The 21,126-nt window shown below is 42.2% G+C and overlaps 1 protein-coding gene across 1 annotated transcript in view; it reads right to left on the reverse strand.

Annotated features, from left to right (window-relative positions):
* Positions 1-21,126, reverse strand: part of LOC115113339 (serine/threonine-protein kinase 32C-like) — a 91,979-nt gene that overhangs the window by 47,060 nt on the left and 23,793 nt on the right. The window contains exon 2 of the mRNA XM_029640869.2: positions 6,773-6,828. Coding sequence (XP_029496729.1) covers positions 6,773-6,828 — 56 coding nt within the window. The remainder of the gene's footprint in view (positions 1-6,772; positions 6,829-21,126) is intronic.

Raw genomic sequence — 21,126 nt, forward strand, 5'->3', positions numbered from 1 at the left:
CCATTTTTCCAAAACATGCATCCTGTTGGCCAAACAGATCTACTTTTATTTCATCAGACCAGAGGAAATATCTCCAAAAACTATGATCTTTCTCTCCATGTGCAGTTGCAAACCTTAGTCAGGCTTTTTTATGGCGGTTTTGGAGCAGTGGCTTCTTCCTTGCTGAGCGGCCTTTCAGGATATGTCGATATAGGACTCGTCTACAATTGTTTTTCTGAGGTCTTGGCTGATTTTTGTTGATTTTCCCATGATGTCAAGCAAAGAGGCACTGAGTTTGAAGGTAGGCCTTGAAATACATCCACAGGTACACCTCCAATTGACTCAAATGATGTCAATTAGTCTTTCAGAAGCATCTAAAGCTATGACATAATATTCTGTTTAAAGGCACAGTCAACTTAGTGTGTGTACACTTCTTACCCACTGGATTTGTGATACAGTGAATTATAAGTGAAATCTGTCTGTAAACAATTGTTGAAAAAATTACTTGTGTCATGCACAAAGTAGATGTCCTATCCGACTTGCCAAAACTATATTAACAAGAAATGTGTGTAGTGGTTGAAAAAGGAGTTTTAATGACTCCAACCTAAGTGTATGTAAACTTCCGACTTCAACTGTATATACTGTTATTCACTCACTGTTTATGTACAGTGCCTTCAGAAAGTATTCACACCCCTTTTTCGCATTTGAGTTACAGCCTGAATTTAAAATGTATTAAATGTATTTATTTTTTACCCTGAAGCCAGCCACACCAATGTGTCGGAGGAAACACTGTTCAACTGACGTCCAAGGTCAGCCTGCAGGCGCCCGGCCCGCCACAAGGAGTCGCTAGAGCACGATTAGACAAGTAAACCCCACCCCACCGGCCAAACCCTCCCCTAACCCTGGGCCAATTGTGCGCCACCCTATGGGACTCCCGATCATGGCCAGTTGTGATACAGCCCGGGATAGAACCCGGGTCTGTAGTGACGCCTCTAGCACTGCAATACAGTGCCTTAGGGACCTCCCGAGTGGCGCAGCGGTCTACATTTCTTTTTTATCCTGAAAAACTTTCCAGTCCTTAACGGCTACAAGCATACCCATAACATAATGCAGCCACCACTATGAATGAAATAATGGAGAATGGTACTCAGTAATGTGTTGTATTGGATTTGCCCCAAATAGAACACTTTGTAATCAGGAAAAAATGTAATTGCTTTGTCACATTTTTTTGCAATATTACTTTAGTGCCTTGTTGCAAACAGGATGCATGTTTTGGAATATTTTTTATTCTGTACAAGCTTCCATCTGTTCACTCTGTCAATTAGATTTGTATTGTGGAGTAACAACAATGTTGTTGATCCACCAATAGTTTTCTATCACAGCCATTAAACTCTAACTGTTTTACAGTCAACATTGGCTTCATGGTGAAATTCCTGAGCAGTTTCCTTCCTGTCCGGCAACTGAGTTAGAAAGGACTCCTTTATCTTTGTAGTGACTGGGTGTATTGATACACCATCCAAAGTGTAATTATTAACTTCACCTTGTTCAAAGGGATATTCAATGTGTTTATTTTTTATTTTTACCCATCTACCAAAAGTTGCCCTTCTTTGCGAGGCATTGGAAAACTTCCTTGGTCTTTGTGGTTGAATCTGTGTTTGAAATTCACTGCTCGACTGATGGACCTTACAGATAATTGTATGTGTGTGTGGAGTACAGAGATGAGGTAGTCATGCAAAAATCATGCTAAACACTATTATTGCACACTTTTTATGTGACTTGTTATGCAAATGTTTTACTCCTTAACTTATTTTGACTTTCCATAACAAAGGGGTTGAATACTTATTGACTCAAGACAGCCAGCTTTAAATTTTTCATTAACTTGTATCCGTTTCTAAAAGCACAATTCCTCTTTGACATTATGGGGTATTGTAACGGTCTGTACAGGGAATACGGTGCCATTTCAGACACAGCCATATCCTGCTGTTCCGCCTGATATAGAACCAGTCACAAAGACCTGTCATCAGTGATCACCCTGACCTTTCTGGAAACAGGCAATGTGGATACCTACCGTACAATCTGACAGACACGTCAGCAGCACAAAACCCTACCTGTCTGCGTGTCCCATCTGTGTGCCCTGTCTGTGTGTCCTTTTCTCTCCATGTTATCTCTCTGGTCTGTTATCCCCCTCCTCCGGTCCCCCTGCCTCTCGGTTTCCGCTCACTGTCACTGCCAGTCCGCCACAGGAGCCATATCATAACGAGTCTTCGCACAGCACTTCGAGAGGGACCTTTACATTGTGAATCCACCAGCTGAGCTCCGCTGTCAACGCAACCTTAACCAAGCTCTGTGACATCGCTGACATCTCTCCCCTGACCTTCCTGTGCCCTGCTCTCCACTGAGAGGCTGAGACGGTTGTCAATCTATACCTGCTGCCATTAAGGAGCCGTCTCTGTCTTATTGTCACCGTCTCAGGTGGTGGTCCCCACGCTGGGATGGCTTTATGTGGAGTCTCTTCTCACACACAGAGCCGTCGCAAGGGCCTTAATGAGTCTAGTGGCGCCATGGACTCCTGGACCAGAGAGCACAGCGAGCAACAGGGGGAGAGGCAATTATTCCGCAGCCAGTATGTGGGCCATTTCCCCTCGCCATAGGGGACGGCAGGCTGCTCGGCCTCACAAGTAGGACGGCGTCACTCTCCATCGCGACCGGGAGAAATAATCAGACCTTTCTCCTTCTCCAATTCCTCTATTACTACCACCCATCACAGGAAGATGGGAAGGCAGCCACTCCTACAGACAGCAGCGGTGTGTGGGTGTGTGTGTGTGTGTACGCATGCAGGAGCGGACAGGCACAAGAGCCTGTATCAGCGCCCAAAGAGGATGTCTTTTAGATAGCCAGTGTAGAGGTGGTCTCGGTGGGGTTCCGCAGCTCCAAACAGTTCTCCCACTGAGAGCCTCCTTTCGTTCCCCACAGGCGGGCTCCCCACACATGCCTGGCTCGCACAAGTACCCACACGGCAGGGACTATTTTGGTATAAAACATGGAGGAAAAGACCCATTCGTGCTGTGAAACCCCAAACACCACAAAACACACCTCAAAGCACACAGAAACACACAGTCAGCACATTCTCCCGTGTGACAGTCCCCTATTGGTAGGAAGACCATGCTGCTCTGTAATAGCATGCATACCAAGTGCAGCTACATCACACAGCTCCCCATGGTCGAGGCAAGATGACCTCCAAACTGTTCAAACTTGGTCTGGAAGTCTGAGTGTTTGAGCTATATGTCCCTCTGTCCGTCTGCCTGCACAACCTTCCCATCACATATCTACAATCAGACCCTGAGCTACAAGGAAGTGTTATCTACAACCTAGCCTGCAAACACACACACGAAGAGTCAGATGAAAGATGATAAATGACAAAAAAACACCACAGGTAGAGGACTCATGCTTTATGGGTAAAATGGCTTTACAACAGAGCATAACTTAGTTTAAATACATGTGTATTTGATTATTTGTTATTTAAATACTTTGAGTATTTTCAAATAATGTGTCCCGAATCAACTACTTCTATTGGATGTATTTAAAAGCATTTTCTAATAATAGTAGGGTATTGGAATACTTATTTCAAATACTATTAATAAATATCTGGGTTAAATGCATAGGAGTGGATTTGAGTCCGTGTATTTTCAAATACATGCCAATAATTTCCAAGTGTATTTCCAAATATATTCCCATATTCAAGTACATATACAAAACATATCTAAATACTCAAAATGTATGTGAAAGTAATTGAGATAATTGAAATAGTATTTGAACCCAGGTCTGCTTCAGAGTACTAACATCTCATCCATGCCCGTTGTGGGCTACAAACATTCACTTGAAGGTTAGACCATCTTACCAAACACGTTACAGTTTTACAAGCCTTACAAACAAGGTTACCTGAAGGCCAATTACTTGGTAACATCTACAGTTGAAGTTGGAAGTTTACTTAGGTTGGAGTCATTAAAACTCGTTTTTCAACCACTACACAAATTTCTTGTTAACAAACTATAGTTTTGGCAAGTCGGTTAGGACATGTACCTTGTGCACGACAAGCAATTTTTCCAACAATTGTTTACAGACAGTTTATTTCACTTATAATTCACTGTATCACATTTCCAGTGGGTCAGAAGTTTACACACACTTAGTTGACTGTGCCTTTAAACAGCTTGGAAAATTCCAGAAAATTTACGTCATGGCTTTAGAAGCTTCTGATAAATGATGTCAATTAGCCTGAGTCAATTAGAGGTGTACCTGTGGGTGTATTTCAAGGCCTACCTTCAAACGCAGTGCCTCTTTGCTTGACATCATGGGAAAATCAAAAGAAATCAGCCATGGCCTCAGAAAAACAATTGTAGACCTCCACAAGTCTGGTTCATCCTTGGGAGCTATTTCCAAAACCCTGAAGGTATCACGTCCATCTGTACAAACAATAGTATGCAAGTATAAACACCATGGGACCACGCAGCCATCATGTGTCCTAAAGATGAATGTACTTTGGTGCGAAAAGTGCAAATCAATCCCAGAACAACAGCAAATGACCTTGTGAAGATGCTGGAGGAAACAGGTACAAAAGTATCTATATCCACAGTAAAACGAGTCCTATACTGACATAACCTGAAAGGCTGCTCAGCAAGGAAGAAGCCACTGCTCCAAAACCACCATAAAAAAGCCAGACTACGGTTTGCAACTGCAAATGGGCACAAAGTTGGTACTTTTTGGAGAAATGTCCTCTGGTCTGATGAAACAAAAATAGAACTGTTTGGCCATAATGACCATTGTTATATTTGGAGGAAAAGGGGGAGGCTTGCAAGCCGAAGAACACCATCCCAACCGTGAAGCATGGAGGTGGCAGCATCATGTTGTGGGGGTGCTTTGCTGCAGGGGGGACTGGTGCACTTCACAAAATAGATGGCTTCATGAGGACGGAAAATTACGTGGATATATTGAAGCAACATCTCAAGACATCGGTCAGGAAGTTAAAAGCTTGGTCGTAAATGGGTCTGCCAAATGGACAATGACCCCAAGCATACTTCCAAAGTTGTGGCAAAATGGCTTAAGGACAAAAAAGGCAAGGTATCGGAGTGGCCATCACAACACCCTTACCTCAATCCTATAGACAATTTGTGGACAGAACTGAAAAAGCATGTGCGAGCAAGGAGGCCTACAAACCTGACTCAGTTACACCAGCTCTGTCAGGAGGAATGGGCAAACATTCACCCAACTTATTGTGGGAAGCTTGTGGAAGGCTACCCGAAACGTTTGACCCAAGTTAAACAATTTAAAGGCAATACTACCAAATACTAACTGAGTGTATGTAAACTTCTGACCCACTGGGAACGTGATGAAAGAAATAAAAGCCGAAATAAATAATTCTCTCTACTATATTCTGACATTTCACATTCTTAAAATAAAGTGGTGATCCTAACTGACCTAAGACAGGGAATTGTTACTAGGATTAAATGTCAGGAATTGTGAAATTGTATTTGGCTAAGGTGTATGTAAACTTCTGATTTCAACTGTACGTGTTTAATGCTTGTAAAAGTGTATGTGTCTGTACCCATGTGTGTGTGCGCATACAGGCATGCGTGTCAGCACGTACGTGTGTGAGAGAGACATAACTGTCAGGGCTCCTCTCCCTCTGGGTTCTCATATCCAGTGATATGTAATACCCTTTTGGACACTAGTCTATGGCCTGTTGTGTCTAATGGCTCAGCCTTTAAAGCCCTGGCTGGGTGCTGTGGATTTCATACTCCCTCTAACATCATAAGGGTAGTGACAGCAGCTTGAGGGAAAGAAGCAATAAGTGAAATGAACATCAATTCAGATGGTAATGTATTCTGCAGCCGGGGCTGACTTTCTGTATAAAAGAGACACTTATTTTGCCCCCCCCCAAAAAAGATTTTGATGAGAGCAAAGCGGAAAGATTGCATAGGGGCTTGCGTCGACAGCAAGAATAATGAACAAATATCAGTCGTCATGATATTTTAGAGTCAAACTGCAGATAAGCTTTTTTCAACCGACTTAGCACAACCACAGTCCTCCTTTTATATCGTTGATGATTATAAAGTGTGGCTGGATACATACATTGTTGTGCATGACCATGCTGATTTATTCTCCACACATCGAATGCAAACTATACTCAACTGAGTCTACTGCACTAGAGTACCAATCAAAGCCCATAATGTCACTTGAGATGGGATTTGAAGAGTTGTGGTATTTAGTTTCAAAACAACACGGGCACACACACACGCGCGCACACACGCGCACACACTTTCCCTATTGGCATTTCATTACACAAAGATAAGCATTGAGCAAAACAACGATCTGAGCTATCTTACATTGTCTGTAATTAGATATAAGACAGCGAGTCAAATCTACTTACATCCCAGCTGACACGAGATTACATTTAAAAGAAACAAAAATGCAGCCACAGCTAAATTAATTAACTGCTGCGGTTTAGATTAATCAGAATTCAAAAGTAATTACTTCAGGCCCACTTTACCAGACCGTCTCTGCTTCCTCGTTGAGGATAATGATTGTAGGGTGTAATTAGTGCCACAGAGTTACCCAGGGTCCTGAGCGGTGGCAGCCACCGCCTGCCCGCAAAGCTCACACACATATCTGTAGCTGGCTGGTTGGAGGTACTGGATCTCCCCCAAGCCTTCGAGCTGCGTAGCGGTCACTCCTCCCAGGAACAAATGTACGCACAAAGAGCAGATAGAGAGTAGAGTCAGAGCTCTGGCTTCATTACCTTTCCGAAGCTCCCCTTCCCAATGGCCCGGAGAATCTGGAAGTGGTCAAAGGTTACTGTGAAAACAGAGAAAAGAAAATCTGTCACTGGCAAAAAACGGACAGGCACGATAAGTTGCTTTGTTGGTGTCACACAGTAGTAGCATCTAACATTCTGACAGCAGTTTGAGAACAACTTTGGACATCAGAGGCACAGTAACAGGGACACGGTTAATTCAGGTTATTACTACAGAAACATGTACAGACAACAATCTCCATTTCTAAAGCCTAGCGTGATCCTGTTAGTATGCTATTGTACTGTAGACACAGTACAACCTTATCCATTACTGTAAAATAATGAGCTTACTGTAACCCTGGTATTGTAACTGGGAATGTGGATCATTTGGCAAAGCTCCCATGTGATGCGGGCATCATTCTCCATTGCAGATAAGCAGTAATAAAAGGATCATGCCGCTGTGATGTTGAAGATGGAAAATAAACTAAGTGTAGCTGAAAGCCACACACTTGCAATTACAGTGTATCTGACTGGTATGTCATGATGGGCGAAGGCCCAGGGGGGGCTTGGAGGGTGCCTCTGCTGCCCTGTTGGAGTGCATGTTGTGTGGGTGTCATGAGGGGCCTCCACTGGCCCCACCCTGTGGCGTGTGCCAGGCGGGAGCTCTCTGTTTGTGTGTGTGAAGCCCAGGTGTGCCCAGCAGCTAACAGTGGCACAGGAGGGGGCCAGCAGACCTCTCTCTGACTCACCCGCCCTGCTTATCTTAAAAAGTTCCTCTGCCTCCAACACACCACGCACAGATCACAGTGCCAAGTCTACAATAAAACATGGGAAGGGATATCTTGATGCCCCCCCCCCCCCCTCGGCAGGCGCCTCGTTATTAACTTATGCCCACAATGCCACCCACCAGATCAGACTTGGGCACACAGGCCGTTACTGAGAGGGTACTGCAGCGGCGCCACACAAAAGGCATCAGGCCTGGTTTGCATGTCTTGCTCTGCAAGACGAGCTAATCCTCCGTGGATTCTTCCCGCTCAACATTTTGTACATAGCTAATCCTTTCATATGGCAGTGCTTAGACAGAACCACAGCAGAGGAAAGGGGCAACAGGAACAGTGTTAGAAGACGGAGGAAATGACTGCACTCGTAATGTAACTAGATGATTGAAATGGATAGGTGCACAGAAACGTCAGAGAGGACCAATTTTTTCATAATATTTCACGTTTTGGTCACACAGGGCTAAACAACATATTTCTATTCCCGAGTCAAATAATGTTGTACAATAGTTTGGGGCTCTGTAAAGTGGTTGTAGCATAAAACAGTAAACACTATCATTGCTGATTTGATTCAATCTGGAATTCCAGTCTTAGATCGCTTACAGGGAAAAACATCCTCTCCACACCAGTGAGTTGAATTTATCATTCAGAATATGCACTAGGCTACAAGTCTCTCTGTGTGTTGATATTGCATTCCATGCACTGAGACATGGCAAAATGCGATGTAAAGATTGTCAAAGACTTCAGGCACCCATGTCATACTGCTCTCTCTGCTACCGTACAGCAAGTGTTACCAAAACACCAAGTCTGGAACCAACAAGCTCCTGAACAGCTTTTACCACCGAGCCATAAGACCACTAAATAGTTTGTTAAATAGTTAACCAATAGCTACCTGGAATATCTGCATTGACCCCTTTTGCACTAACTCTTGACTCATCACATACCCTGCTGCTTCTGTGTATTATCTATCCTGTTGCCTATTCACTTTATCTCTACCTATATGTACATACACTACCTTTCAAACGTTTGGGGTCACTTAGAAATGTCCTTGTTTTTTAAATGTATATTTGTTTAATTTTCCATTCAAATAGATCAGAAATACAGTGCAGACATTGTTAATGTTGCAAATTACTATTGTAGCTGGAAACTGCTTATTTTTTTATGGAGTATCTACATACAGTGGGGCAAAACAAGTATTTAGTCAACCACCAATTGTGCAAGTTCTCCCACTTAAAAAGATGAGAGAGGCCTGTAATTTTCATCATAGGTACACTTCAACTATGACAGACAAAATGAGGGGAAAAAATCCAGAAAATCACATTGTAGAATTTTTTTATGCATTTATTGATGTCTACATCAAAGTACAGTACAGCTCAGTAGAGTTCAGTACAGAACAGAGATCAGTACAGTAGAGTAGGGGGTTCTCAAACTTCTTGGGGCCGGGAACCCCTTTTGCGATAGCAAATTCATCAGGGACCCCCTCATAATCAGAATACAACTTGAGCGAGTTAAATAGCATACAAAGGAGTTTTACTATGACTTTGGCAGTGCATGGCAGGACAAACCAACATTTAAAACCAGGCACCACACCCCAATAGGGATTTTTAAAAATGTATTTAATCATATTATAGTCAACTTTTACCAGTTGAATGTAGAATTTAAAAAACAAACTTTTTTTGTGTTAAATTGTGTCTGAAATATTGTATTAAAATGTGCAAACAAAAATGTCATTAAATATGCACATTATTTGCATATTCAGCGAATCCATTTTTCAAGGTCACTGGAATAAGTCAGTTTGGTTTCATTTTGTTCCAGAAACTCCGGACATTTTCCTCTGGGCAAGTCTCAAGAATATATTGGATAACCACACACAATTTGGTGAATGTAGTGGCTTCTGAAGCCGAGGAAAGCATTTGGGAAGAGTCAGACTTTCAGCAAATGGCAGTTAATGTACACTAAAATTAAGACTACCAAATGCCCAACACCTATTTAGACCCAATCACCATCTCTTCAAAGTAAGTTACTACATACGGTATTGTCCAGTTTGTTACATTCTCTGTGAAATTGTCTTTTAAATTATGTGTAATTCAATGTAGTGAGCTTTGAAATTATGGATGTATGTTCATTTTAAAGTGGTTAAAAGTCATGCAATTTTGATGACGGCGGTTTAACAAACTAAAGAAGATATACATTTTCATCACGATTTTGACATTTTTATGTTTACTTTTAGAAAATACTAATATTAAAATGTACCAAAATACCAACAAATCTCAAAATTGATAGGTAGATGCAAAAAGTCATTTCTGCGTGTGGTGCCTGGCCTTAAAGGCCCTTGGCATCAGAGAGAAAATGTTGCACTTTTCAAGTTAATTTCCTGCAATTCCCCACAATTTTCGGGGAATAGTATTGAGTTGAAAAATGTATAATTGGGGGAGTACTGTGGATATCCCTGTAAACCTCTCAGGCCCATGTTGCCCAGGGTTAAGAACATACACAGAATGCCAAGATTGTGCAAAGCTGTCATCAAGGCAAAGGGTGGCTATTTGAAGAATTTCAAATATGAAATACATGTTGATTTGTTTAACACTTTTCAGGTTACTACACGATTCCATGTGTTATTTCATAGTTTTGATGTCTTCATTATTATTCTACATTGTAGAAAATAGTCAAAATAAAGAAAAACCCTTGAATGAGTAGGTGTTCTAAAAACGTTTGACTGGTAGTGTACATTGTAGATTAATAATATTACATTGTATTGTTTTACACACTCTAAATATAATTATTCCACGGATCCCTTGGTCAAAACGTGATTATTCTGTTGTTAGTAATAATCATTAATATTCACATATTTTGAGATCTGGCTGAGGACCCCCTTGGACCCCACTTTGACAACCGCTGAAGTAGAGTATAGTTCAGTACAGTCAGAGGTGGAAAAAGTAGTCCATGTTGTTGTTTTTTAAATTGACGGATAGTCAGGGGCACACGCCAACACTCAGACATCATTTTCAAACAAAGCATTTGTGTTTAGTGAGTCTGCCAGATCAGAGGCAGTAGGGATGACCCGGGATGTTCTCTTGATAAGTGTCAATTGGACCATTTTCCTGTCGAAATGTAATGAGTATTTTTGGGTGTCAGGGAAAATGTATGGAGTAAAAAGTACATAATTGATTAGGGTGGATTTCAAGTTCTCTTAACAATCGGTAAATTGGCCTTTTTGGACACCGATTATGGCCGATTACATTGCAATCCACGAGGAAACTGCGTGGCAGGCTGACCACCTGTTACTGGAGTGCAGCATCAAAAGGACCTTGTGTCTGCAAGGAGGTAAGGTAAGTTGCTAGCTAGCATTAAACTTATCTTGTAAAAAACAATCAATCTTCACATAATCAATAGTTAACTACACATGGTTGATGATATTACGAGGTTAACTAGCTTGTCCTGCGTTGCATATAATCAATGCGGTGCCTGTTAATTTATCATCGAAAAACACAGCCTACTTCAACTTCGCCAAACGGGTGATGATTTAACAGAAGCGCATTCGCGAAAAAAGCACATTCATGTACCTAACCATGAACATCAATGCCTTTCTTAAAATCAATACACAGAAGTATATATTTTTTAAACATGCAAATTTAGTTAAAATAAATGCATGTTAGCAGGTAATATTAATTAGGGAAATTGTGTCACTTCTCTTGCATTCAGTGCAAGCAGAGTCAGGGTATATGCAGCAGTTTGGGCCGCCTGGCTTGTTGCGAACTGTTTCTTCCTAACAATAATTAATTTGCCAGAATTTTACATAACTATGACATAACATTGAAGGTTGTGCAATATAACAGCAATGTTTAGACTTAGGGTTGCCACCCTTTCAACAAAATACAGAATGGTTCCGTATTTCACTGAAAGAGTAAACGTTTTGTTTTCGAAATGATCATTTTCGTGGGACGACGCACAATTGGCCTAGCGTCGTCCGGGTTAGGGTGGGTTTGGCCGGTAGGGATATCCTTGTCTCATCGTGCACCAGCGACTCCTGCGGCGGGCAGGGCGCAGTGCGTGCTAACCAAGGTTGCCAGGTGCACAGTGTTTCCTCCGACACATTGGTGCGGCTGGCTTCCGGGTTGGATGCGCGCTGTGTTAAGAAGCAGCGCGGCTTCGTTGGGTTGTGTGTCAGAGGACACATGACTTTCAACCTTCGTCTCTCCCGAGCCCGTACGGGAGATGAGACAAGATAGTAGCTACTAACAATTGGATACCACGAAATTGGGGAGGAAAAAGGGGTAAAAATTCAACAACAACAAAAAATAACAAAAAAATAACATCAATAGTCAAAGGTATATGAAATACAAAAGTGGTATAGAGAGAAATAGTCAACGTGCCATAATTTCTATATTAACTACAACCTAAAACTGGGAATATTGAACCACCAATATGTTCACGTTATAAGCAAGGAACTTACAAACATTCGCTTTTTTACATGGCGCATATTGCACTTTTACTTTCTTCTCCAACACTGTTTTTGCATTATTTAAACAAAATTGAACATGTTTCATTATTTATTTGAGACTAAATACATAAATAAAATATATTAAGTTAAAATAAAAGGGTTCATTGTTCATTCAGTATTGTTGTAATTGTCATTATTACAAATATATATAAAAATCGTCCGATTAATCGGTATCGGCTTTTCTAGTACAGATATCCAAAAAGCTACTTAAGTAGTACTTTAAAGTAATTTTACTTTGGTACTTTACACCACTGAGTTCAGTAACAGTAGAGTTCAGTACAGTAAAATAAACTACATTATAGTGTACTCAACTCGTGCTTTACTGTGTACGGTACTGAACTCTACAGTAGAGTACTGAACTATACTCTACTCTTTACTGTACTCTACTATGCTGTACTTACTGTACAGTGCTGTCCAAACTTGTGAACCCAACTGTAGTTTGTGACAATGATTTCCCATTCTAGCCAATTCAATTGCAGATATTTCATTAACATTTTTTCAGAAATTCCGTTACCGATTTGGTAACGGAATTAAGATTTAATCACTTAATAATGAATAAACAAAACTGATATCAGTAAATGATAGGTCTACCTTTACTTGTTACTTCTGTGAACTTTCATTATCCTCCCTCATGAGGGAGAGAAATTAAAGATATGTGGGTTTTTGGTGATGCAATTTCAAGGCACAACAACGTTTCTTTCTTACAGAAGCCAGTAAAACTAAATAAGAGTGTTTATTAGTTGGCAAGGGTCTTTACTTCAACATTACTGTGTTTTGATGTATTTCTAATACATTTGAAGACTATTACTGGTAGATGTTTTCTAAGACACCTTTTCTATCTATTTGACAAGAAATCAAAGCCTTCGCTTAATCCACATTTTGAGGACGGTAAATGGTTGAAAACATAACTGAAACATATGGACTCTTCATTTTCATTTGACACCCAATTTGACATGCTCCTATGAACATTTACATGTAAATGACCAGCATCATTTGTGACGGTTAAACCCTTTGCCTCAACCTTTCCAGCTCATCTCATCAATCTGGATCTTCCCAGAAGTGTGAGTCATTGTATGATGGGAAACATAACACTGCCCGTAGTAGTCCTGTGAATCAGGCCACTCCTTTGAATTAGCGTTGAGTAGAAAAGGCCAAGGTAATTAGAAAGGACACGCTACTTCCTGTAGCCATCCATTCATTGTCAGAGGCCCTAGTCTCTTCATATGCTTTGCTAGCTCACGGTCATGCTGAGAGCATGATTATGGGGGAGGCAGTTCCCGGGCTTTCATGTTGCAGACATGTGGCTCACAGACATGGATTAAGCCTGCTTCACACTCTTTAGATGACAGTGACTCTGTGACTAACAAATCACCCTTGTTTGAGTTCAGTAAGTGTAATTCAGTCCAGTTCAACACATTTTACCCAATACAAACACGTTGCTGCTAAACGGCAGCACGGGCCGCAGATTCCGCCTCCTCGTTCCGTTTTACTGCAGTCGTTCTTTCAAATCGTCAACTCTGCCTGACCTTGCCATGTTATCGCCACTTGAACTTCAGCAACCAATGTCCCAGTTTCTTTCCTCTCACAATGAGTCTCCCTGGATATCCCCGGATCCTTTCACCCCTTTAAAAGTGATATGTATTGCTCTCTCTGCACACTCGCTCTTTCAGTCATCAATGTCACCACTTCAAAAATGCGTTGACTTCCAATTGCTTCTCTTCCACAACAAGTGTCCTTGGACTTGGATTTATTGCATAATTGACACAGAATAACACCCAGGAACTGATTCATATCACAGGGGTGAATCTAAAGTGAGGGATAGTGGTTGCCTATTTTAGGATTCATCCACACTGAAAGAGGGGACACTTTAATTATGTTATTGCAATCCATCTTCTGAATCAGTTCATTAGTTAACTTTTCTGGAAATTACCTCCAGTCTGAGAAGAGACGTCGATATTCAAACGGCAAAGATCGAGTAGACGCTTCCTGTAATTTGGGTCACTTCTGGGTTAAGTGGTGCTCAGCGGAAGCCGGGGTTGACTTGATAGATTGAGAGAAAGCGTCTGAAATCATGACATCGACTCTCCTCCTCTCTCCCGCCTCAGGCTTCTGTGAGTGCTTGCATTAGGGCTGTGGTTTTTTGCCCTCAAGCAGACAGAGTGATGCAGGTGAATTTGAGCTTCCAAGAGTTAGAGATCTGGCAGCATGGTCACAATAAGAAGCTGATTGCTGACACACCAGGATGTGCTAAGCAGGCTCCCCTGTGTGATGGGCTTCTCTCTGGATGATTGGTTGGCTCCTGGGCCCACAGAGTAGGTGTGTGTGTGTGTGTGTGTCCACTCTATTACACTTGGCTAGCCTTCATGATATATACTGCAACCCATTTGCAAGATTTGACATGACATACCATGACTGCAAAGAAGGCATTTAACACCAGATAAGCCAGATTGTGATTCTATACCAAGATTAATGTTTTCCTCAGCCTCTTTGATACTGCGTTGCACTACATGGCACCACATCAGTTTGACAAAACTCCACTGCTATGTAGAAGCAGCTTAGTGTAGGCCTCATGGGGGTTGTGAATGGTTGGTTGAGGCAGGGGGGGTGGATCTAACCCTCCCTCTGGCTTGTTCGGACAAATGACAGTAACTACTCTGGAACTGGGAGTATAACCCCCTGAGCAACTCTGGCTCCAGTGATGAAACAGGAAGTGCCCGGGGTGACAGAGCGAGAGAGAGCACCATAGTGTAGCTCGCTGGTCTAACATCCTTTAACCCTATCAAAACCTCCACCTCAACCATCTGGGGCTTCAGAAATGAATCTGCTATTGAGAAAGGACCACAACACTGTAACGACCCTTAACTAGGTAGTGTCATTACAGTCTATCCCAAGTGGGTTAACCCTAATAGCATTTAGTGAGTTTTCCTACAGGCTGCGAAACATGGTACCCTTTGCCGAGTTTAGTGAGAGACCTCAAAAAAGGCTCTGCAAGATGGTCAATGATGTGACAGCATCATTTACCCAGACTAATTCTACACAAGACAATACTGACAACTGTGGGTTTAGACTGTCTGGAGACACATCCCTTTCAACCTGTTATATGAACAAATCACCATTCACTTTTTTTCGCACAGCAAGTTCCAGCAAATGGAGATGTGGAATGACAGGGCAATGAAAACAATACAGGTTTCACTCAGCTAAAGGCGAGAGCAGTGGGAACCGTACTGACACATCGTGTGCTTCAATAAAACACCAAATGGTGAAGATATGGAAAACATATGGGACCTAAATAAGACAGACTGTAAGGCTTAAACAAAAAGTTATAAATATATGTAAATGACTAATTTTCTCCCAGGCGCTGAGCTTTTTTGGTCATATTTTGGCATTAATTATGAATCCAGAGATGACGTCATTTTCATGAGTCGTTCTTTATTAATCACCATCAAAGTCACCGTTCCCCGGAACAAAGTGTTGTTAGGGGGTGCTATGGCGAAGGTTCATCGAGAATGCAGATGCTGCTGAACTGTGAGATCAGCTTTATATACAGTACATTAAGTTGGACACACCTACTCATTAAAGGCTTTTTCTGTATTTTACTATTTTCTACATTGTAGAGTAATAGTGAAGAGATCAAAACTATGAAATAACACAAATAGATTCATGTAGTAACCAAAAAAAAAAGGGTTAAACAAATCAAAATATATTTTATATTTGAGATTCTTTAAAGTCGCCACCCTTCGCCTTGATGACAGCTTTGCACGCTCTTGGAATTCTCTCAACCAGCTTCATGAGGTAGTCACCTGGAATGCATTTCAATTAACAGGTGTGCCTTGTTAAAAGTTAATTTGTGGAATTTCTTTCCTTCTTCATGTGTTTGAGCCAATCAGTTGTGTTGTAGGGGTGGTATACAAAAGATAGCCCTATTTGGTAAAATACCAAGTCAATATTATGTCAAGATCAGGTCAAATAAGCAAAGAGAAATGACAGTCCATCATTACTTTAAGACACTAAGACATTTTTACTAGGATTAAATGTCAGGAATTGTGAAAAACTGAGTTTAAATGTATTTGGCTAAGGTGTATGTAAACTTCCGACTTCAACTGTATGTGTATTAAAGTAGAATACATGTAAATATTTGGTCCCATATTCATAGAACACAATGACTACATAAAGCTTGTGACTTGTTGGGATGCATTTGCTGTTTTGCAGTGGACACTGTCTGGTATAAATGAATAAAAGTGTCATTGAAATTAGCCTTCCGGTAGGTGATCAGTGGCAATTGGAAGGTGAATTGAAGATGGTAAGTGGCCCAATATTCTCTGCAGTCTGTACTTCCCAGATTATGGATGAAAGGATAACATAGAAAGGATAACATTTCAAAGACCTAATAGCCTTTGAAAACTGAATAACCAACTCCACAATCTGACATTCACAGAATATCTTTTCCCAAGTGAATGACTAATCAGATCTCACAGTAAGTAAAAAGCACCCTGTTTGCACTTTTGAACAGAGCTGGCACAGATTGATTTTTAAAAATAAAATAAAAAATCCCATTATCGATCAACCTGTGTTTTGCTCTGAGAATATGCCTCGGCATCACGCATGAACACGTGAGACCCACCACGCCGCAGTGATCACGGTATCGTATCACTGTCAGGGCTGACCTATAAAACCGTGGTTAAGAGACATCCATATTTCCCCATATGATTAATATTTCATATACATGAAATATTAATCATATGGGGAAATAGTGACGTCTCTTAACCACGGTTATATAGGTCAGCCCTGACAGTGATACGATACCCTGATCACGCTGGATTACATAGGCTGTAGTGGTGGAATAACTACTCCTACCACAAGGACAGAGTCTTTAATGACAATCTCCCCAAACGAGGCCATCGAGAGCAGCATGTGGGAGAAGAGCGTGTTCGTCTCGGGAACGGTGACAGCTTTGCTAGCAGTGTTCATTTTTTCATGAGAGCTCAATGTTGGAGTGCAACTTGTAAAGCCCATCCCGTCTCCAGGCAGACCTTGGCTTTGATCTACAGGAGATGAGAATCATGTTCTTTTGAACTCTTGTTTATGGCAGCACGAGGGGAAGCAATTTTGCCATTTCTATTGCAGACATGTGCCTTGGTGTGCTACAGACTAAAGGCAAAAAGCATACTGTGTTCAAGAATGAGAGTGTGTCCCTCTTGGAATTGCATTACCATTTAGGTTGAGGAACATTCCTAACATGGAAGAACTTAGAGCTGGGCGATTTGGACAAAACTCCATATCACACTAAATTTACTGAACTATCACGATAACGATTCATTGAACGATACAGGTAGAACAGCCATGTAAGTAGCCTTGCACGGACCTTGGCTTGTGCGAGCCGGAACGGCTCACAGGCTCCTGCCCTATCTCCTGTTTCTGTAGCGCGAGGCAGCTTGATGTACAAGTACACCCCCTGGACAGCACGCTAGTCTATCACAGGGCCTTACCCCCAATCTATCTCCTTAATGCTGAGTGCCAAGCAGAGACGCATCGTCCCATTTTTACAGTCTTTGGTATGACTCGGCCAGGGATTGAACTCACAACCTTCCAAACTCAGGGCGGACACTAACCACAAGGCCACTACGACTACTTTAATATGTTGTAGCTATCAATGTCCCAACAATACTCATCGATATTAGAAAAATAATTTCAGTTCAAACTTCACATTTCTCTAGTAGGGCCCTATAGGTTATTATTCCGTAATGAACGAAATCAGCAAAATGTCTCGGTAAGTGGTCGGTGTCAATCATTTTTGGTTTATCATCCCAGCTCTAACAGAACTACATAATTGATGAGCTGAACTTGCCACTTTGCAAAGTGACAAACAAAGGACTGAAAAGCAACATAACTGACATCAAACAAACAAACACAAGTAAACATACTTTCAAAACAGGGGCCAATGCCCCTACGCAACACTGAAGACTACATTTGGCGAATCTGTTTACTTAAATTACTATCATTGTTAAGCAGTCATCATAATTTTCGCCTTATACATTGCAGTCCTAATACAGTGTAATTGCTGGCCTTCCAAACAGACACTCATACATACTCATGAGCACTAGCAGAAGCAGGTCCATTGTCTTTGCAGGCTGGAGTATCTTAACTAGGCAATTCTACTTTCAGGGATGTCGAAATGAACATAGCCATTTGCTACCGATAGTCAGGCAGTCTATTTAAAGCCATTCCTCAGTTGCTGCTCCAAGTCGGATGACTGTCGTGTGAATTGCCTTTTTTTTGTCTCTGGCTTATATACACTGCTCAAAAAAATAAATGGAACACTAAAATAACACATCCTAGATCTGAATGAATGAAATATTCTTATTAAATACTTTTTTCTTTACATAGTTGAATGTGCTGACAACAAAATCACACAAAAATTATCAATGGAAATCAAATGTATCAACCCATGGAGGTCTGGATTTGGAGTCTCAAAATTAAAGTGGAAAACCACACTACAGGCTGATTCAACTTTGATGTAATGTCCTTAAAACAAGTCAAAATGAGGCTGTGTGTGTGGCCTCCACGTGCCTGTATGACCTCCCTACAATGCCTGGGCATGCTCCTGATGAGGTGGCGGATGGTCTCCTGAGGGATCTCCTCCCAGACCTGGACTAAAGCATCCGCCAACTCCTGGACAGTTGGTGGAAGGAGCGAGACATGATGTCCCAGATGTGCTCAATTGGATTCAGGTCTGGGGAACGGGCGGGCCAGTCCATAGCATCAATGCCTTCCTCTTGCAGGAACTGCTGACACACTCCAGCCACATGAGGTCTAGCATTGTCTTGCATTAGGAGGAACCCAGGGCCAACCGCACCAGCATATGATCTCACAAGGGGTCTGAGGATCTCATCTCGGGCCCTAATGGCAGTCAGGCTACCTCTGGCGAGCACATGGAGGGCTGTGCGGCCCCCCAAAGAAATGCCACCCCACACCATGACTGACCCACCGCCAAACCGGTCATGCTGGAGGATGTTGCAGGCAGCAGAACGTTCTCCACGGCGTCTCCAGACTCTGTCATGTCTGTCACATGTGCTCAGTGTGAACCTGCTTTCTTCTGTGAAGAGCACAGGGCGCCAGTGGCGAATTTGCCAATCTTGGTGTTCTCTGGCAAATGCCAAACGTCCTGCACGGTGTGGACGTCGGGCCCTCATACCACCCTCATGGAGTCTTTTTCTGACCGTTTGAGCAGACACATGCACATTTGTGGCCTGCTGGAGGTCATTTTGCAGGGCTCTGGCAGTGCTCCTCCTGCTCCTCCTTGCACAAAGGCGGATGTAGCGGTCCCGCTGCTGGGTTGTTGCCCTCCTACGGCCTCCTACACATCTCCTGATGTACTGGCCCGTCTCCTGGTAGCGCCTTCATGCTCTGGACACTACGCTGACAGACACAGCAAACCTTCTTGCCACAGCTCGCATTGATGTGCCATCCTGGATGAGCTGCACTACCTGAGCCACTTGTGTGGGTTGTAGACTCCGTCTGTCTTGCTAATTGCCTATAATTTCCACCTGTTGTCTATTCCATTTGCACAACAGCATGTGAAATGTATTGTCAATCAGTGTTGCTTCCTAAGTGGACAGTTTGATTTCACAGAAGTGTGATTGACTTGGAGTTACATTGTGTTGTTTAAGTGTTCCCTTTATTTTTTTGAGCAGTGTATTAATTGTCCTTAGTACCATTGTTTTATCCCTCATCATCAAAGGCAGTGTAATACCCTACATCCCATGTCAGGCTGATCTTATGGTGACAAAATATTGTGTGCGCGCCGCCCTGTGCATTTCAGCTTCTCCTGTGCATGTGGTCCACTAACTGGACTGACTCCCTAATGCAATGCACATCTCTTCCAAAATATACAGTGAGGTATGAAATCCACCCTTTTCCCCCAAAACCCATGTCTAAACTTGTTGATCGAATTAGAATGAACTTGTGTGAATCTCAGTCGGATCAATAGAGGGCACAGATCACAGGATTGTGCATCAACACTCTCCACACTATTGGGTGGCTCAGCAGCAGCAAATAGAAGTCATTGATTTTCCAACAAGGGGGTTGCGCTTGTTTATTTGTCCTTAGTACATCCACATCCTCAATGATTGTGTTCCACGGACTCCGACAGAGGGGAAATGGGCTCAATCAGTAATCAGTTTTCAAAAGTCTAACATCCTCTCCAAATTGTCCAATTATTTTCCTCTCTCTCTTTGCCTGCCCATTCATTTTCACTTTCAATAACACTAGGTCTTTGTTCTACAGACTAGCTTTCACCTGTGAACATAATTCTTCGGTCCATACTTTCTCGACTCTCCATCTTACCATTCTCTGTAGGCCTATCAGAGATAAAACATCATAAGAGATGCCTTATGACTATGTAATGCACTATGAGTGCATTACCCCAGATGGAGGCTTTAACATGATGAGCCAAACCTCCTCCTGCCTGTCTCTCCGGTACCCTGTCATTATAGTCTCTGGCTTACAGTAAGCAGTGGCAGGGTCCCTCTCCGCACTGCTGTTAGACAGATGTGCTTCATCAGCTGTTTGTACACACACACACACACTGAAAGCACTGCTGCTTGACACATCTCGCAAAGTGGCTTGTTTACGTCGAATCCTCTACACTCAGCACAAAAAGAGATCAAATTGGCTATGCTTATGTTTACAGTGTATGTGTGTGTGTGTGTGTGTGTGTTTCTGTGTGCGTGCATGCTCACGCGTATGAATGACTCATTTATAAAAGTTTGGAGGGATGATAAAGCCACACAGCAGATCCTCACAAACATGCTGAGTTTCTAATAGTGATGTGAAATTGGACTACTTCGCATACAGCATTCACAACAGGAGAATATACAGTGATTCTAAAGGGTAACATTGTTCTTGAGAGAAAGAGACAGACAGAGAACCTTCAATCCTTCAGTTGATCGGGACATTGCACAGTGGTGCACAGTGGTGCGCCTGGTGCCACTAAGCAACCAGAAGCAATTTGATCAAAATACCCAAGAAAACATCTGAGGTTACCATAGTAATGACATGCCATATCATCGCGGCATACAAAACTT

The sequence above is a fragment of the Oncorhynchus nerka genome, linkage group LG28 (assembly GCF_034236695.1).
Source record: "Oncorhynchus nerka isolate Pitt River linkage group LG28, Oner_Uvic_2.0, whole genome shotgun sequence".
In the NCBI taxonomy this organism is placed as follows: Eukaryota; Metazoa; Chordata; class Actinopteri; order Salmoniformes; family Salmonidae; genus Oncorhynchus; species Oncorhynchus nerka.